This window comes from Acanthochromis polyacanthus, chromosome 16 (assembly GCF_021347895.1).
Source record: "Acanthochromis polyacanthus isolate Apoly-LR-REF ecotype Palm Island chromosome 16, KAUST_Apoly_ChrSc, whole genome shotgun sequence".
In the NCBI taxonomy this organism is placed as follows: domain Eukaryota; kingdom Metazoa; phylum Chordata; class Actinopteri; family Pomacentridae; genus Acanthochromis; species Acanthochromis polyacanthus.
The window spans coordinates 15,790,853-15,811,148 of NC_067128.1; the positions used below are offsets into that span (position 1 = coordinate 15,790,853).

General features: G+C 37.7%; 2 protein-coding genes across 3 annotated transcripts; one reads left to right on the forward strand and one right to left on the reverse strand.

The window, feature by feature from the left end:
• Nucleotides 1-948: 948 nt before the first annotated feature.
• Nucleotides 949-5,877, forward strand: LOC110952160 (uncharacterized). The gene is made up of 7 exons (XM_051960957.1): nt 949-1,016; nt 1,477-1,794; nt 2,893-3,177; nt 3,294-3,410; nt 3,853-3,878; nt 4,538-4,603; nt 5,347-5,877. Exons 1-7 carry the CDS (start codon nt 971-973, stop codon nt 5,446-5,448), a joined length of 960 nt encoding a protein of 319 aa, XP_051816917.1. The 5' UTR covers nt 949-970; the 3' UTR covers nt 5,449-5,877.
• Nucleotides 5,878-15,046: 9,169 nt separating this feature from the next.
• Nucleotides 15,047-20,022, reverse strand: LOC110952711 (zinc finger protein 664-like). Of its 2 annotated transcripts, none has more exons than XM_022196391.2 (3): nt 19,798-20,022; nt 17,870-18,172; nt 15,047-16,910 (listed from the first exon to the last, which is right to left on the reverse strand). In XM_022196391.2, exons 1-3 carry the CDS (start codon nt 19,847-19,849, stop codon nt 15,796-15,798), a joined length of 1,470 nt encoding a protein of 489 aa, XP_022052083.1. In that variant the 5' UTR covers nt 19,850-20,022; the 3' UTR covers nt 15,047-15,795. The 2 variants fall into 2 exon arrangements, with proteins under 2 accessions (XP_022052083.1, XP_051792609.1); XM_051936649.1 differs by having other exon boundaries at nt 19,555-20,022.
• Between the last annotated feature and the right edge of the window lie 274 nt (nt 20,023-20,296).

Genomic DNA, 20,296 nt, shown 5'->3' on the forward strand with positions numbered 1-20,296 from the left:
GTCCCACCCAACACAATATTATTCAGGTGGTCATAATGTTCTGACTGATCCATGGATATTCATGACCACCCAACAATTCCAAGGAGACTCTGGTTTCCCTTGTAGCATGCTTTGTTTCTATTTTATATTTATGTATATTATTTAGTGGTTTGTTTTGTGTTTGTTTCATTTTTGAATATTTTATACTAATTTGTGTCCTATTTACATTAACTAGAGTGGAGAGAAATGAGTTGCTTGTAACAGGACAAGACCTCCAGCAGAACCAGGTTCAGTGAGGGCAGACATCTGCCTCAACTGGTTGGGGTGAGGGTGGAGGGGAGAGAGAATTAGACAACAGAGAGAAACAGACAACAAACAAGAGATCAGAAACACTGGACCAAACAGAGGAATCAGTAGAATGAAGATCAGAGCCAGATATACCTGCAGAGAGAAGTCACTAAGTTATACAATAGAAAATAGAACTGCATGGAGGTCATGACAGTGATGAACATGTGCAGATATCCATATGAATGGGAAAGCTAAGGCAAAGATGGAAAACAGCTGCTAGTATTGCTGTAGACCTGGTCTCATTCTGTCTCACTTATTGCCAAACATGGCACTTCCTCTTTAAACACACCAATGACATGACAGAATGGAAACCTGAACATTTGTGAAAAAGAAAAAGAAAATCTGCCAACATCCAACTAAAACTTAATGTTCTTTTTTATCGACCAAAGCACAGAAGTCAAATTAATTTCTTTGTCATCTTCAATCTGACACAACTGAAGTTTGTCAAACTGGTTTCCTTTAATCGTGACCCTTCCATCTGTTTAGAAGAAAGCTGAAGTCTCTGATGACAGACTGAGACGAGGGCGTTCCTGTTGGGTCATTTTTTTCTCTGTAAGTCAACCACAAACAGGAAATGACATCATCACATACAGAGCTATAAGGAACTCTTCAACATTCGCCTGTTGACCCAGAATGACACAGAATGGCTCGACCACAATTAGTTCTCATTTTTCTTCTTCAGTTTGAAGGTAAATCTTTTTTTCAATTTAAAATGTTTCAGAGATAATTTTCCATTAATGTCACAGACATGCTTCATAGACCACATTGATCATCTTTGTTTAACTTGTTAAAGTGAACAGCTATTTGTGGAAGTAAATATGTAAAATAAATATGTAATTTAGGTTTGGAAAGATTCTCAGAGTTCTGTAGATTTCCATTAAAAATGTAAACAAGTCTGATGGTTAATTCTGTGATTCTGAATCTCAATCTATCAGTGAGTGAAGCTCATTTCTGTGTGTTTTACAAATATATCTCTAGTGAATTGAGTCAAACATGAAAATGATTCCTATCAGATCACTATGGGGTGTGTGCTGGTACATTCTCTCTGTGTGACTGAAAATGTTGAAGTCCACACTCATTATTTTGTTGGCAGGTGATAAGTGCAGTGCAGCCTGTCACTGATTGGAGAATGTTTCCTTTTCTTTGCAGCAGGCATCAGTGGAGATCGCTACCTCTATTACAGAGTTGGAAATGATGTCACTCTGCCCTGTGATGATGAACCTTCATCTGAAACAAGATGCTCCCTCTTTACCTGGTATCATCTCAGAAATAGTGTCTCTCGGGACACAGTCAAGGTTTATGAAGGAAAAGTTTATCAGAACTTACCTGGAGCAGACAGACTGAGTTTGAGCAGAAACTGCTTTCTGATCATCAACAAGATCACTGCTGAGGATGTTGGTCGTTACACCTGTCGGATTGGGGATACCACTGAATCTGACACATTCGTGCATCTAAATATCCTTACCAGTGAGTTTTGTTTTTTTTATTTGGATGACTCTGAGGTCCACACAATCACCTGAATCATTGTCTCATTAACTCTGTAGTTCTTTGTCAAACCAAACCCTCCCTCACACCCTGAGCTGTGGATCACACTCCACACTGAGGATTAAACAACACTCACAGGCATCACTTTGATTAGAAGTCCATGAACACCCATCCTTCATGGAACTGAATGTCTCTGTGGTTTGGGACTAGTCTGAACATGAGGGACCCTCTTGGTGAATAACTAGAGATCAGATTTAAAGTACAGCCATGGCCATAACTTTGGGCACAGCATGACTTACTATGTCTGTTTTGATGTCTATTACACAACATAACTAATATTTTTTGACAGCACCAGTTTAATTAGTCAACAAATCAACAAGGGATATAACATTATCAATAAATTCCAACAATTGGAACAACTTTGTTCCCAAAACATAATATTAGAAGAAAATAACAAAAAATTGCAGTACTTTCACAACCGAATTTGGTAAGAATAACAAAATGACACCAAACTCTTTTGATGTTTTTTTTTTAAAATATGAAACTTAATATAGTTCTCAGGAGTTGTGTACTGTATTGTAAGTGACAATTTTGTGGTATTTTCTAAGATTCACAAGCGTCATGGTACTTGTGTCCAAACTTATGGCCATGGCTGTAGATATGTCTGCTTTTCAAGTAACAACTAAAGTAAATCTGGTTGGTCATTACTTCCATAATTTTGGAAAAATTAAGCAGAAAATAGTTTCTTACATTTGTTTCAGGCCACACTGATGATTAAACACACATATATTAAATCTGGAAACCAGCATTTCCATATGAAAATGAATGTGTTTGAATAAATCCACTCTATAAACAGGTGAACCACAGTGCTGGGTAGAGACACAGAGTGCTGAAACTTTCATTGCACTGAAAACTCATTTGTTGCTGCATCTGACCATAAAAACCTTTGAATTCCTAAAACCAGAATAATATCAAAAGATGAACAGGAGCTTGTTGGGACATTGTTCTGAAGTCTCTCACTATGCAGCTGATGTTCCTCATTTTTACTCTTAAAAACTGTTATCACTTGTTTTCTCTCAGTCTCTCAATTTCCACCAGAAGTTGATCCAAAGACAGACGATGAGGTCACATTAAACTGCTCTCTGTCGAGACACGATCGTTGTCCACTGAACAGCATCCGTTGGGTGGATGAGAATGGAGCTTTGCTGCTTGGTGAAGGTGTCGGGTTCACGTTTAATGGACAGACGGGCTGTGATTCTCTTCTGACTGTGAAGCATCAGAGCGACAACAACAGAAGATACACCTGCCAGTTTATTGAGGAAGACAGTGTGAAGATAGAGGCTCACTACACACTTGTTTTAAAAGGTAGGACCACATATAATCATAAAAATTCCTTACAGTCACAAGATTTTTAGAAAACAGAGTCACATGTATTTATTTTGTAATGATTTTTTTGGTTGCTTGGAACTGTCTGAACACAGATGGAATCCACAACAACATCATCATCATCATCGGTGTCGTGGTCGGGTTGCTGGTGGTGCTGGTCGTCATCGCTGCTGTTCTCATCAAATGCAGGAGGCGAGCCAAAGTGACAGAGGGTCAGTGAACACAACATGTAGAGTATTTACCTAAATATGAAGTTAAACATACGGTGACCCACAGAGACTGAAGAAGACTGGCTCAGTAAGACTTTCATAGTCTGTTAATGACGACTTAACTTTACTCTCTTTTTCTTATCGTCCTTGTCTGTTACTGTCTGTCAAGAAACTTCATGGTGCATTCAGGGTGCTTTAAGAGAGGCTGTTATTGTCGTAAATAACTACAACTCATTCCTCTGTTTAGTTTCTTATGAAAGTGCCAGCTTGTAACTGTTGCTACAGTTACCTCAGTGTAATATACTTGGCAAAAAATCACTGGTTTTGGACTCCTCAGTATCAGTGTGCCATGTATAATATTTATACAAATATGATATTGATATTTTTTGTCATTTACTGCGATGATGTTGATGACTAATCCTTGACTTTTTACCTTCTGTTCCAGACATTCAAAAACCAACCCAAGCCCAAGTAAGTCCATTTTGTAACATAAAAACAAGACAGAAATAACCATCGAGCTACTTCCAAAACATATTTATATGTTCATATACTCGTTTTTCTGTACGTCTGTAACAACTTTGGTCACTGATCTGACAAAAAATGAATAAATGAACTTCCCTTTTCTCATTTTTTTTTCTAAATAGAGAATGAGGAAGTATTAAAAGACATCCTGAATCAGCAAATGCTCATTAATAGTTCACTGGTGTTTTAATGGAAAGAATATGAGGTTATCTGGATAACATAATTCTGATAGGGTTAAGTCACAGTAATTAAATTTTTTCCTTTTAAAAACTGTATTTTTCAGATTAGTTCTCTTCTGTGAAAAATGCATATGATGGCAGATTAATCTTGGATTTTACAGAGTTTTTAGTAACAAAGACAGGCTGAACGTTTCTGGTGTATTCCATTAAACTCTACTAAAGTATGTAAAATCCAAAATTTCACATTTAGACTGATGGATGTCTGCTCACTGCTGCCATTGGTGGCCAGAGGCTGAACTGCAACAACACTGATGTTCTTTATAGTGTCAGCATGCCTCCATTGTACTTTGAAAAACAATGTGCATGAAAACCACTACTGTAAGGAAATAATGTGCATTTCATATTTAAACTTCATGTGCTTCCACTCAGGATGAACCAGGGGGTAATCTGACCTACGTCACTGTCAACCACGCTAATCACAATCCAAAGAAAAAGGTAAGACGTGGTTTTATATTTTACTGAAGGTCCCATCTTGAATTTGCTTTGCAGTGCTGTTATGAGATGTTTGTATACACTGATGTGTTATCTTTGTGTTTTATCTACTGTCAGATGTTAGTCACTTTGGATTAAAGCATCTGGTAAATTAAATTATAGAACTGTAGAATTATCTAAGATACAGGCACAAACAAGAGGGGCAGCCTGTTCATTTTCATATAACAATGTGACAATGTACGGTCAACCCAAGACCAAATACAGGCATCCTTAGCTCAATGCTACATTAACTTTAATCAGGTTACAACTGAGCAACTAACTCGGTTAGCATCGCTAATTAAATTAATAAAGGCACAGAAGTCTAGTTTTATCGGAAATTGATTAAATTACAATGTGTTAAAAGCTTATTATGGAATTTTTGCCCTAATATGCCATCAAATGAAACACTGCCTACTGCAGCTTTAATATTTCACCAAACAATACTATTTTGGACATTAGTGTGCTTCCAACTTTGTGTCAGCTTTGTGGAGGATCTTTTTGTGTTTTTACACAGAAATATCATCACACACAAAGCCAGCTCCATACAGAAATCTTTAGGAATGACCTGGATAGCATATTAACACCTGTGGTTTTGTAATGAAAATCCATATGGGTGTGATGCTTCATGTAGTTTTTGTTGTGAAAAATGTCATAAGTGTCTAGTTAATTTTCTGAACCATGTAAAACCTCAGGCTTGTGTAATGCAGGTCAAAGTGAAGGAGGAAGCAGTGACTTATTCTACAATCAAGACCACAGTGAAGATGGAGGCTGACAGTGATCCCAGCAGCTTCTCCAGCTCTGTCAGATGAACTTATCACAATGAAGGACTGGTAATGAGACTTCTCTTAGCGTTAGCTGTTTCTGTCTTTGCTTTACGCTCTGGACAAGATCAAATCTGCAAAGTAAAACTGGCTGCGTTTATGTTTTTATCACATTGAATAATAAATTGTTTCTCATTGCTAAAGACTGTAGATCTCAGTTTTTACTGTGATAGAAGCTTTTTTTTTTGCACCGTTTTGTGAATATATTGTATATTCTAACGGTTAGGATTTAATCTTGTGCCGTTATTTGTAGGACTTTGGACGGAACATTTTCTTTTTGTTCTACTTTTGTGTCATATTTACCACTGCTATGATCTGCTGTAAATGTCTCCAGATGTTGTTGCTACTGAATGTTTCGCTTCTCAGGTACAAAATAAGTGACTCACTTGACAATTGTTATTAAAATTCAGACGTGAACCTGTGAGTATTTCATCTTTACATTGACATTGAATTAAACATTGAATCAAATTAAATGTATTACAGCAGGTGTGTTTATAGCAGTGCTGTTTCCTGTTTTATTTCTAGCTATAAATCCTCACATTATTCCACTATATGGAAATCAACTCAGACTGAATTTCTGACGATGGTAGTCTTAATTCATTTACATTTAAATCTCCTTGATTATCCTTTGAATGGCATTAAGACTTCCAACAATTGAGCTGCTATATATCATTCTCTCCATAAGCAAATACACAAATATAGTGCTAGAAAATTCATGTCAGTATAGCTGTTATCCATGTTTAAGGCACAATCTGAGCATTGAGTCCTTAAGTTAAAAAAAAAAAGTTGAATACAGCATGAAAAAGTGACAAGAATCAAAGTTTAAAGGAACAAAGGTGACTAAATGTTGATTGGAGCACATCCATGTCACTGAAGCAAATTTTAGGAGAAAAATTAACTAATGATTGGAACTCATAAATCATTTGAAGCAGACTAAAGCTTCAATGGTTCCCAGCCAAGTCGGCCCCTAGTCTACTCGGCCCCATTATGACAGCAATTACAGGCAGTGACTGCAGTTGTTGCAGTAAATGATTGTATTGTTAGTAATACAGGGCTATTATGACAGCAATTATGGCCCCATTATGACAGCAATTACAGCAATTACAATTGCTGTCATAATGGGGCCGAGTAGACTCGGGGCCGACTTGGCTGGGGACCGAGTTGACTAGTTCCCAGCTTCAATCACCTGAAGGGCCTAAATGACGGAAGTCAGAAATGTACAAAAGCGACTATTTGCAGCAAATTAAATCATTTTAACAAGTTTTTTTATGCTTAAATGACAACAACGACAGAGTTCAAACAGAGCCACAATAACAAGATTTCTGAAAACAGAACTATAGCAACCACTGATTGCAGAACAAGAACAACTGAGAAATAAACCATAGTCAAGTTAACCTCTTGTTTCTGGATGAGCTACTGGGTTGCTTGTTGAGCTGTGAAATAAAAACTGTTGTTTACATGATAGTGTTACTTATTTAAACTGACAATTCGGAAAGAGTTGTTTTTTACCTTGCTGACATGTTTCGACAGCTTCTGCTGTTTTCCTCAGAGCGTCATCTGACGTTTATGACGTGTCCTTTTTGCTGTTTACACTCGACTCTGTGGCTGTCTGATCAAAATGCAAACACATTGATGCATTTTTAGACAGGTGTCAGTTAGACTGGAGCTGACTCTGAGTAAATTTCCAATAAATGTTAATTAATTTAAGGCTAATTCATGCTTTTCATGTAGTACAGGTACATGTGATGTAAATTTCCTCATCCGCTGGATTGTCCGCATTAAAAGGGTGCCGACTGTGCACATACCAAGAAAACAAGAGGTGCTTAAAACAAATGTTTGACATGAGGAGAGAATTCACAGCTTTATAATTCATTCAGACTTTGGTTTGATTTGTTCATGTTTTCCATCAGTGGAGCCCAAAACACAAGCAGCAAGTTCTAAATTCTCCAGAAGTCCTGTGCTGTCAGTCCACCACATCACTGTCCAGTCTGTAAGTAGCTGCTAAATCCTGTAAAAATCACCCTGCAGACTACAACCTTAGTACAAATACAGCATTTATTTATTTTTGTTTATTTATTCAGGACTTTGTGATTTTATCAGTATATCTATCTGCTGTGTGGGAACGACTGGTTGGCTGTGCTGGTCTTTCCCACTCTGAAGTGTAAAGCTCAGCATTATAAATAAGCATGACCATCGCTGCATGTCAGCAGCTATCAAACTTCTTTCAGTGTGGTTTTGCAAAATGAAGACAGCTTCAGTTTCATGTTCCTTCCTGTTTTGTCAGAGCTCTTACATCAACTTTCCTGCAGCTTTCGTCAATGCAAGTAGCTGGAAAATGTTTTAATACTGATCTACTCCCACGACTTCTGCCAGTTTAAGTTTGCTCATTTATTTAGTAATAGCTTCAATTTTTCAACATTTTTATGCATTGTGTCATTTGGTGAAAGAGGATCAACAAAATAAGAGTTTTCTTGTACAGTTGAACTGTCTACACACAATAATAAAACTCTTGAAATTTGAAAAGATGCAGAAAAATCCAGATTGATACATAAAATATAGATGTATTACCAACACTGAACAAACTTTGTACACATCATTAACACTTAGGCTCAGTTGTGAAGGTTTGAGATGGAAAGCTTTGGTGAAACACTTCAGCTCTTTATTCTGTTTCTTTCTGTGTTTCTCTCCATCCATCCTCCAGATGTTCTCAGTCCTCCACTCTGCTCCTTTCATTTCACCTGTTCTCAGTTTCCATTCAGCTCCTCAACATCAAAGTGTTTTTCTATCAAACTATCAACCGGCCCTAAAGGCTGTTTTTGCATTTTAAATTAAACACCAAAACCATTAATGTCTCAGATCTCAGATCCTCATCCCAACATTTTTCTGGAAGGATTTTAGAGGTAGTACCACAGTACTCATGTCCCACAGAAAAACACAGTTTCAAGGCTTCATAGAGAGGACAGATTATGCTGGATTTTTTTTTTCTAGATGAGGATGGTCAAAAAAAATAAAGTCAAAACACTAGTGGTAAAAATAATGAACCTAATATTTATGAAGCATCAGATTATAAGTACAAGTAATCAAAAAGAAACAACCGTGGATGTAACGAAAACAAGACTCTTTAAGACAACTTAAACATCAAGTTTCAAGATTAAATCATGTTTTTTTTTCCAGAAAATACTGTAAAATAAGTATATAATGGGTTTTGTTTGTGAGCAACAGAGAGTAGATTGTTCATATAATGCGAAATGTATTCAAATATGAACATGTTTGCAAAGAGACAGTTACCAAAATAACTCTTCTTAAAAGTCCAGTTTGCTTCAGCATGTCTGTTTAACATAGTTCAGGGCTTCTTTCGTTGTATTTATTGGGTCGTAATGTGGAAAATGGTTTCAGTGGTTCACAGGTTTGATTGCAGGCAGCAGAGGCCCTCCAGAAACAGACCACAGTTTAAAATAGCCCCAGAGAAGAGATGCTGTGGTTTATTCAGTGGTCTGAAATCAACATGTGACAAATTGGAACCTATATGTTGAATGTCATGTTTGTCTGCTGTTGTGTTTCGGGTGGAGACTTCTCTGGTATCGACATGAAGATCACAGTCAGAGACATTTTGTTTAAACATCCAGAATTCCAGCTGTAAATGCAGATAATAAAATAAAAGTGTTTAGTGTTAATACTGGTGATTGCCAGTGAAGAAAATGAAAACATTTCAAACATCACCATGAACTGCTGCTGTGTTCACAGTCTCTGAGTGTTTCCTCTTGTCTTCCTGTACAGCAAGTTCATGCAGCTGTTTGCTCAGTGTCACTCTTTTAGAAGAAACTCTAGATTTTGCCATCTATCTTCATGCTGCTCCACTGTCAAACCAAACTGAAGTGATTTGAGAAACAAGGAAGCACCTGCAGAATCACGTTAAGAATTGTTATTGAAAAGTTTGACAAGCTGCCAAGTTGTCAAGAATCTTGGATCTGTAAAGTATCAACAATATGCTATTTTTTCTAAGCATTTCCACTTTTCTGTGTCTACATCATCATGGACCATGTGCAAAATTAGACTGTTATTGATTCATTCAGGAGGGGATTCATCGCTCTTTCGCTTGATTAAATATGCTGCCATGCATCTTGATTTTAAGGAGTGACATGATTTTCCTTCTCACCTTTATAAAAGGGAAAATGAAATAGCCCACTGAAGAATTTAGGTGTGCATTTATTTAACACAGGAGGGAGGATTAGTAAAGTAGTCATGAGTAATAAGATGTTGTACTGTGATTCCTGATACTGATAACTGTTTGTTTGTCACTCTCTGTTCCTCAGTGATGCTGAAAGCAGGCAGCAGCAACATCTTTACATCAGCTTTCATATCATTGTTCATATTTATATAAATATATCAGTAGTTTCTGTCCGTAAAGTGTAGAAAATGAGTTCTTCTTAGAGACCTGATATGGTTCACACACATACCATGCCGCCAAGTCTTGAGTCTGTGAGAAACAATAAAACAATGAAAAGTTTGTCAAACTTACTTCCTTATACTCCTCTATTCTGAATTTTTACACATTTTCTAAATAACACATCCACTTTTTGTTGGTTATGGTGTAAGTGATTAGTGTTTGTAAGTGTTTGACTGTTTTGTCATTGGGTGGTAGAAAAAGATTTGTGAATCAATAATGAAGTCACACAGTGCTGCAGCCTCTGAAGATGTGGAGGTTTTACTGAATAATAAATGTTCCATCCACAGGAAGACCAGATCATCCAGAAGCCAGATGAGGCCTTCCTGTCTGAATGACTGCAATCACCAGCAGCCTCTCAGGAGGACTCCATGTGTTATGGCTCAGTCCAGTCCTGCAGCTACACAATTTACTTCTGTTGAACATGCAGGGAAACATTGGAGGGAAACTTACAACAAGCAGAGTCAGACTCTCTGGATGAGGGCAGGTATAGATCATGCTTTTAAATTTCCAAATTAAAATGATGTCGAAACTTGAGGTCTTCTATAAAAGCTGCAGTGAGGAACCAGTGGCCTACAGACCAGAACTGATCCAAAACCACATGAGAAACTCAGTAGTCTAACAGCTCAGAACAACACAGTGTGATATAAAACACCTCTCAGATGACATTCATTGATCTCTTCAGTGTGTAAATGTCACGAAAAACTTCCCAAACACAGTTCAAGTGACGACGTCAAACAAACTCAGCGTGTCAACTGGTCAGACTTATTGGACAACACAGTCTATTCATATACTTCAGTGCACAAACATGAATGTGTATTTTCTCAAAACTGTAATTTTTTTCAATTCAATCAATTTTATTTTGAAGCATTAACCAGCATGTTTTTTTTTTAATTCATAAATAAGAAAATAGGTGTGTGATGCTCAGCCAATTCAAATAGTTCACATCAGTTTTTTAGCCACACCAGACATTTGGTCATCATTTGTGGGTAGCACCTCCAGAGCTGCTAGTGTTGAACCACATTCTCATCAAAACACTTCCTACTTAGTTCTCAAAAAAGTTGCTGTGAGGAAGAACCAACTGGTCTCAGAGCACTAAAATATTATCTGTGTTTCTGCATCACTGACGTCAAGAGTGGATGACGAGTTTACCTGTATCTGTTCTCTAAAAAACACCATCTAAAGAATAAAAGAGTTGCATTGATCCAGCTTGTAATGTGCTGTAATGTGATGGCAATAGCAGTAATTGTAGAAATGGTTCTTATATGTTTTTAGTGATACTTTCTGATGACCAGAGACAAACTGTTAGGAACTGGAACATGTCTCTGCTCATCTTCCATCCATGTTTAGACTGGTTCTAGGAGTGAATACCTTTTGAAAGACCAATTATATGTCTTATTATTCATATGCTTGGTTTGAGGACATAATTAACTGTAAAAACTGACATTTAAAAAGCATTACATGATGAGCTTGTAACCTGGAGGTCTCTGTACTGCTATCAGACTGTATCTGTCGTTAAAAACACAACCAGCATTTCTTACATTCAGTGAAGAGGACACTGAGTACGACTGTGACTGAAATAGATGCAGTGTTAATGTGCTTCATTTCGTACTGCAGTTGAGGGTTTTTAGAACATGTTCAATAGCATCAGTCACTGAATTGTTGGTATTGGGTTGTTTTCTCCTCTCTAATTTATAGTTTTAGAGTCTCAATCTGGCCTGTTCTGAAGGATCAGGAGACTTATTGTGTTTCTAAATTCTCCTGAGTGTATTTATTTGTCCCCAGAGCTGCTTAGAGACAAAACTGTACAAAACAAGATCAAACCTGCTGCATAGTTACTTTTACTGACCACTCTAAATTTCATGTTTCTTATATTAGCCACTGCGGGTTGGTATGTCCTTCCTCATTCAATCCATAAATGTTTGGGGCTTTTTGCTCTTTATGTTTGAATTAGAGTTGAGGAAGACGCTGCTACGCTCCACCTACATAAAGAATCACATATGAGGAGGAGAAATTAATCAGACAGTTGATGGTATGTTTGTCTTTCAGAGGAACTTGGACAGAGATTTTGCAAGAGTAAGACACAGAGAACAAGTAAAGGAAGCCCAATGATTGAATTGAAATCATTTCAGATGTTTCTGATCCTGATGATTCCATTTACAGGTAAGAAAACATAGAACATATATCTTAAAAAAAAAAACTGTACTGATGTTTAAAATAGTTTATGAAGTAATTTAATGTTAACTAAGAAAGATTTGAGTTTAAATCTACATCGATGTTACTGATGCTAGTTTATAAAGTAATTTACATTCAACATAAGTTTTCTGTATGTTTAAAATTAAGCATATATTTTAAAAAATAAATTTTTATTTTGTGTTTATTCTGTCATTTCCTCCTCTGCATCAGTAGTGACTCAACATAAATCGTTCATCAATGTCAGAGTTGGAGATGAAGCTACGTTGCCTTGTGAAGATGTCAAAGATCTTCATGATAAATGTCTCAATACTACCTGGATCTTTGGTTCAATAAACAGATCAACAATAGCACTGTTTGAATATGGACAGATTCGCAGAAGAGCTGCAGCTAAATCAGGCAGACTGAATGTCACAGAGAAATGTTCTCTGGTTATAAAGAAGGTCAGAGTGAAGGATGATGGCCGTTACAACTGCAGACAGTTTGATGAATCAGGACAAACAGTTACAAACTCTCAGATTGAACTGACTGTTGTTCAAAGTGAGTATTTACATCATAATGTTTTCATCTTCAACTGTCAAAAAGTGAACTATTTCCAGATGAGGGAATGATGAACAGTTTGAACTGGTTCTGCCTGGATGTGAAATGTAACACACTGAAACTGTTCAATGACACATTTGACAGGGCAGTTTGTTATTTAGTTTTTGTAGATGGTAAATATGAGTATTTTTTTCTGTTATCCGGATTCTTTCAGGAGAGAAAATGACATCTAGACCGACAACAGACCCAGCAGCAGCAGAAACAAGCCTAAATGCAGGTACAGTATGAAAAGTAACATCTACCAGCAGTGATTTAACATCAAATCAAACATCTCTCTGTGTCTTTCTGTTTTCAGGTCAGTAACATAGAAAATAGGAGAACAACAGTGTTTTAATCACATGATCACATGTTGTTGACATGAGTGTGATCAGCAGACTGACAGTGAGAAGTGATGCTGATAATGTTCATGCAGACACACACATGTGAACAAGACAATGATTGTGAAACACTGTAAAGACACAAGATGTCAGAGAGCCGATACAAACACAACTTCAGAGCTCTGCCTGAACTGACTCCATCTTTCATTTATTCATCTCATCTTCAGCCTCATGACTTTCTAACTGTGCTTCATTATTTCTCTCTGAAGGTTGTTGGATCAGGTTGATCTTTGTTCTTGTGGGTGTAGCAGCGCTCTCAATGATTGTTGTGTCAGTCAACATTTGGACCAGAACAAAAGGTGACAACATTTACAATGAAACTAATTTATAACCAACAAGTTGAGATAAACCTGAATATTCACAAGGAGACTAAAGGAGAATTCCTCTTTTTTCTGTTCAGGTTCCAAAACACATCGTGGCAAGAAGGTGGGTTTACAACTGAATCCTGAAAACAGGAATTCATGACAAACTAATTTGTGGCTCAGTAAAGATTTTTGCTACCACATTGTGAGTATTATAAAGATCAAATCAAACACTGAGAGATGAAACATGCAGTTCTAATAGTTTGTGTTTCCACAGCAGCACAGTAATGAAGACGATGATGTGGTGACGTATGAAAATGCTGAAGACGTTTCTGCTCCTGTTAGATTCCACAGATCAACAAATCAGCTGTGAAAATATTTCTTATCTGCAGTTATTTCAAACACAACAGCTGGATTTAAACATCACTGAACAGGAAAGAGAACAGAGCAAAACAGAATCTGCTTAACTTTTGCAACAGGACTAGAAATCTATTTTTATCTGATCACTTCAGACAATAAAAACAGCAAAATATCAACACAATTTTTGAAGTATTTTCTTCACTCATTTTCGAATTTCTTTTTCTTAAATTAGATGTAGTGTTATATTTAGAGCTGTTACAGTATTTTTATTGTCTTAACCTTCCTGTTGTCCTCATTTACAAGCACCAAAAAATATTGTTTCCTTGTCTGAAAAAAATCCAAAAATTCAGGGGAAAAAAATCCCCCAATTTTTTTTTGAAAATTTGCAAAACCTTCAGGAAGAAAATTCCAATAATTCTGTAAAAATTTCCCTTAAAAGATTTATTTAAAAAAAATCCCCCAAATATGGCAAGACAATTCTTGTAAATATTTTCAAAAAATGAGCAAAAGTCTTCCTAAAAATAATAAAAATATTTAAAGTGATTACATATACATCAGAAATATTTTCTTTAAGAACATTCACATAAAAATCAACCAAAATCCAGCGAAATACGCTGGATTTTGGTTGATTTTTATGTGAATGTTCTTAAAGAAACATTTTTTTTCCAAAAGCGTTTTTTTTAAAAATACTGTCAGGCATTACATCAAGCTTACAATACAGTTGTACCCTGTTGCATCATAACAAAAAAAAAGGAAAAATATAAATTACAAAAATTGCAGCATTACTCATTAGCAATAAGTGATGGATCTACCTCTTCAATAAGATCTAAAATAGGTTGCCAGATACAATAAAATGTGTCAGCACAGCCTCTTAAGGAATATCTTATTTTCTCCAGAGTTAAATGATGCAAAAGGTCAATGAACCATTGTTTGAAAGATGGAGGGTATTTCTCTTTCCATTTAAGTAGTAAAAGCCTTCGAGCAGTAAGTGTAGTGAAGGCAATCCCATCTTTATACTTTTGTTCAGATTAGCAAATTGTGGAACAGTTCTAAAAAATTGCAGTTGTGGCCTCTCACACTACAGTCAACCTAAAGTCAGAGGTTAATGCTAAAGCTTGTAGGGGCCCAGATCCCGACACTGTGATTTGTCAGAGCTCATTCTAAACTGTGTCAATAAACACTCAAACTCAGGTGCATCAGTCCTAATCCAATCAGTGCTGCTGGATTGTGAGTTAAACAAAGTCAAGCTGAGAAAATAAGTCCAGTGAATGCAAGATATAAAATTCAATCAATTAGTCACATAAAAAATATAAAAGGCAAGACATTTTTATTTGTATAATGCATTTCAGAATACAAAAAAATGAGTGAAGGAAGTACTTTTGCTATGGAAATAAAATTGGTCAATTCAAACAGTGACGCCACAGCCATCTATCATCAACATTTCATCAGCCAACCAGACTGAAGTCACAAAGAAAAATGAAGTAAAGAAACTAAAAAAATCTGTGTTTCAGTTCAGGTCCAAATAAAGTACAACACATACTATTAGACAATTGCATTACAACACATGTCAGTACACCACAAAGAAAACCTTCAAGTGTGTTGGATAAAAGGCATCTGATCTGAACAAACTGTTCTGAAGCAAAGTGAAGTCTCATCGAGTTGAACTTTTGAATTAAACTGTCTCAGAGAAAGCTGAAGTTTTATCAGATAAAACTTTTATCTTTTCTTTTCAGCAAAGACCCACCACGGAAATACAGACTGAAGTTGAACTGGATTGCAACCAATTCACATAAAGATGAACTTAACACGAGGATTACTAAAATAATGAAATCAAAATTGACATTTATGTAATGTGTTTCTGTAAAAGTCATCCAGTATCCATTGAACAGGTTGACACATTTTAAAAGCTCCATGTGTCACATTCTGACATGTAATAAACAAACAGAATCAGTGTTGAAGCGGTTTAAAGGCACTTTAAATCTACAAGACCTACTTTTACCCTGAACGATGTGAATGAATGCGTTTTGTTTCAAGGTTTGTTTTCACTGATTTTCCAGGACTACAGCCTTTCAGCTGTGTGAGTTCTCATGTGGACACGCAGTTGACCAGGATGTCTGAATCTTCTCCTACATCTTTCACAAGAAAACGGCCTCTCACCTGTGTGAGTTCTCATGTGGGCTATCAGATTACTGCTTCTACTGAAAATTTTTCCACACGTTCCACAAAAATACGGCTTCTCACCTGTGTGAGTTCTCATGTGTTCAGTCAGAGTACTACTTTGACTGAAACGTTTTCCACATGTTTCACAAAAATACGGCCTCTCACCTGTGTGAGTTCTCATGTGGACATGCAGTTGACCAGGATGTCTGAATCTTCTCCTACATCTTTCACAAGAAAACGGCTTCTCACCTGTGTGAGTTCTCATGTGGGCAGTCAGATTGTTGCTTTGACTGAAACATTTCCCACATGTTTCACAAGAATACGGCCTCTCATCTGTGTGAATTCTCATGTGACGAGTCAGAGTATTGCTTTGACTGAAACGTTTCCCACATGCTTTACAAGAAAACAGCCTCTCACCTGTGTGACTTCTCATGTGGATTTCCAGCTTAGACCGGAAACTAAAACCTTTGCCACATGTATTGCAAGCAAATGGTTTTACACTTTTGTGGATGTAGTGATGTTTCTTGAGTTTGCGCTTATTCTCAAAGGTTTTTCCACAAACATCACATTTTAAAGACTTTCTACCTGCATCAGTGTCATGGTGAATTCCAGACAATGAAGACTTGTCTACATTGTTACTGTGACTGCTCTTTTTGTTGTGATTCTTCTTTGGCTTCAGCGCAGCATTTCTAGTTGACCCTGAGTCTACATGCTGACTTCCGTCCTCATATGGGCTCTCATCTACTGGTAAACTGTCAGAGATGAGCTGGTCGCTGTTTGGTTCTACTTCACTGTGGTCACTGTCCTTATCAGTTGAAGTCAATAGAAAGGTATCAGTCGCTTGCTTCAGTACAATCTGCTTTCCATGCTGACTGATGCAGGGTTCCTCCTGTTCCTCATTAATCTGTGGAGGATCTGGGTCCTCATGGTCCTGACTAAAGTTCTTCTCCTGGTCACAGAGCTGTCGATTAGTGAGGCCCTTCCCCTCTTTACAGACACGTTGCTGTGGATGGTCTGGAGGGACAATGGAGCACATAAAAAAGTTACAAACATGCTGAAAAGGAAACATACATCTCAGAAAAGACATTAAATCCTCTGACCCCCAAGCCCTTTCTGGGCAGTCACATTTTTCCTCACAGTGGGATCATCTTTAACAGCAATATAAAGTTTCACACTTCTGTGGAAACAGCACAACCATGTGTAGAAATAGAGAGACCACTGTTCTGGCACAAATCTACAAAAACTAACAAAAATGTAACAATGGCGGACGCACTGATGTATCCAAGCAACGATGAGGCGGAAAATACACATTTTAAGTAAATGTCAATGAGTTAAAGGGGAACTTCGGGTTCTTTCAACCTGGGGTCTGTTTTCATATGTCATTTCATACATGTGAGTGATGGAGAAATGAATTTTCGACATAGCTCCAGTATTTAGCCAGGCAGGCAGCTTAGCAGCTCAGCTAGCAGCTCAGCTAGCGAAAAGTATGGGGCAACTTGCCCCCCCGCGTCAAAGTCCGCCCTAACGTGCTTTTTTTCCCCACACTGACCAGCTCTGATAGTCTCAATGAGTGTCGTTCACTTCTCATCTCTAGTATGTTGTGGGACACTCGTTGAGACTATCCGAGCCGGTCAGTGTGGGGAAAAAAAGCACGTTAGGGCGGACTTTGGGGGGGGGGGGGGGGGGGGGGGGGCAAGTTCCCCCATACTTTTCACTAGCTGAGCTGCTAGCTGAGCTGCTAAGCTGCCTGCCTGGCTAAATACTGGAGCTATGTCGAAAATTCATTTCTCCATCACTCACATGTATGAAATGACATGAAAACAGACCCCAGGTTGAAAAAAAACAAAGTTCCCCTTTAAGATGCAACAGTGGAATTTCTGTCTGAAAATAAATGGAACTCAAAGCTCTAATTCGGATCTTACATTAGTCACATTCCTTTGTTAATTCATCAGGACAATCACAGTTCTACATACCAATTCTGTGTAACACCACTCGTGGTTTCCAGATGGCATCCAGCAGCCTGCGCTCATAACTGATCTCTCCATCCAACTGGCCCAGTGGTTTATCAAAAACTCCAAATATTTCTCTGGATATTTCTTCACAATTGAATTCGCATGCAAGCTGCATTCCCTCCTGTATGATGCACACTTCCTCCTGCTCCTCTTTCATCTGTGGAGGCTCTGGATCCTCCTGGTCCACACTGGAGTTCCTCTCCTGGTTGCTGAGATTCTGCTCAGCAACAACATTCTCCTCCTGGACATGTTGCTGTAGAACGTCTAGAAGGCAAAATGACAAAAGAAAAAGGTTGCTAAAGGTGACGATAGGCATCTGAGCAAATACAGTTAACCCTCTGAAGGCCAACCACTGTCTGGACAGTTTTGCTCCGATCACATTTTTCCTCACTGTGGGCTTATTTTTCAGTGCAATATAAAATCCTGCACATCTACGGAAAGAACACAATGACTAGAAGTAAAGAGAACTCACAAATGTCTTCTGTGCAGTGTGGCACAGTTTTGACATAAATTACAATTAAAATTGCTCCGCTTCACACTGTTTGTGAGTCATGCTGCACTGATTTTATTGACCTGATATCTTTCATTTTGCTGTCACTCTCTTTTGTCATCTCCTGTTTTCTCTGCATATCACCTGAAAACATTTTGGAAGAATTTTTGTCATTTAACTGTTAGTCTGAGCTAAGTCAGTCTGTCTGTTGCACTTAGGAGCCCTGAAATTTTGTTTTACTATGGACCTGCTGCAAACAACGTATTTTTGGGGAATTTTTGAATGAGACATGTAGAATAGAGTTATTTTAAAGAACAATGTGTCAGCTGACTAGTTGTAGAACCCACGAAAGGCTAAAAAATCAGCTGATTCTTTCCGTTTTTACAATTTCAGATAAATGGCGTAATCTGACAGATTTTTTGAAAAAAGATAACATGTTGGCTCATTTTTCTATAAGTAGATATGGTACTAGTTACTGAACAGTTGCTTTTGGTTGTATTTTTACATTACAACATCTAACAGTTTTTTGAAAAAAAAAAACAAAACAAAACATATTGCTGTATTATGCTGGAAATAGACATGGTACTCATTACTGAACAATTGTTTTGGGCTGTATTTTTTATTATAACATTATGTTGAGTACTTAATAACTGGCTACCACCATACGACAATCAACAACTAGTGATAATGCTAGGTAGTAATGAAAGCTCAGACTTTCCATAATTGAGGATTTCACTTGCCCACAAAGCATCTCCAAAAAGCAACTGCACCCTTGGTTTACAAGGGTTCAATAGCAAGTCAACGTCACATTTTGTTAATAATATTGTCGTTGTCCTTTCTGAAGGTTGAGGTATCGATCTGTCTCAGGGCTGTTTTGTGATGAACCGATGATCCACCCTGGGTGTCCACCGCATCCCACCTGATATCATTTGGGATAGGTTCTTGCCTCTCAAGGTATTGATTTACCTTTTCAACTGCTGTACTCTACTGGAAACTGTTTCAATACTACCACAGCTCATCTTGTACTACACCACACTTATATTCCATCCTATTTATACAGTACGATAGTCTCCATATGTCATGTAAGCATGTTCCATTGCTGTACTACCTGGGATTAATAAATGTAATTGTGTCGATTAGAAACTGTCTGTCTTACAGTTGTAAAGGGCGTGTGTGTGCTCCTCTGCAAATCTGCCTTCACACCGCGTATTGTATTGCGTTGTGTTCTTTTCTTTGTCGTGTCGTAAATAAACAGACAGGCCTGCAAGACGCTGCTAAACATTTGTTTATTTGCCGTCTCTCTTCAACATGCAAAAGCGTCCATAGGCCGCTGTGTCTCTCCAGCGTGCAGAAAATGCCCACAATCATGCGTCCATAGCGCTACTTCGTCTTTCCTTACGTGAAAATAATGTCCATTTCTCTCGTGTCTGTCTCCAACGTAAAAAGACCATTCAGTGTGTCGATCTCCAACGTTTCCACTCGGCCTGTCTCTCTCTAGCTTCCTGCTTCGTAACTCCGACCATAAACATATACATGTAAACATAGATATATCTATGGATGTAAATGTCTGTCGCTGTCGCTACCCGATCCGTCCCGGAAACCCGGTTTGTACTGCGCATGTGCGAAAAGTACGTCCCTTCCGCTACTCGTATTTCAATGCACTTTACGCGGCATTTTTATTTTTTATTATTTTATTTTATTATTATTTTTTAACCATACCCGGAAAAAAACCCTACACGATCCGTACTGCGCAAGTGCACATTTACTTCACCTTAAAAACTTTATTTAAACTATCGTTCAATTTCAGTAACCAGTTGGCGATGTGACAGGCCAGCGAGCAGGAGGCATCAGACCTAATGCCGAGGCATTCGCCAGAGCTCTTGCCCAGTGTGGTGAGA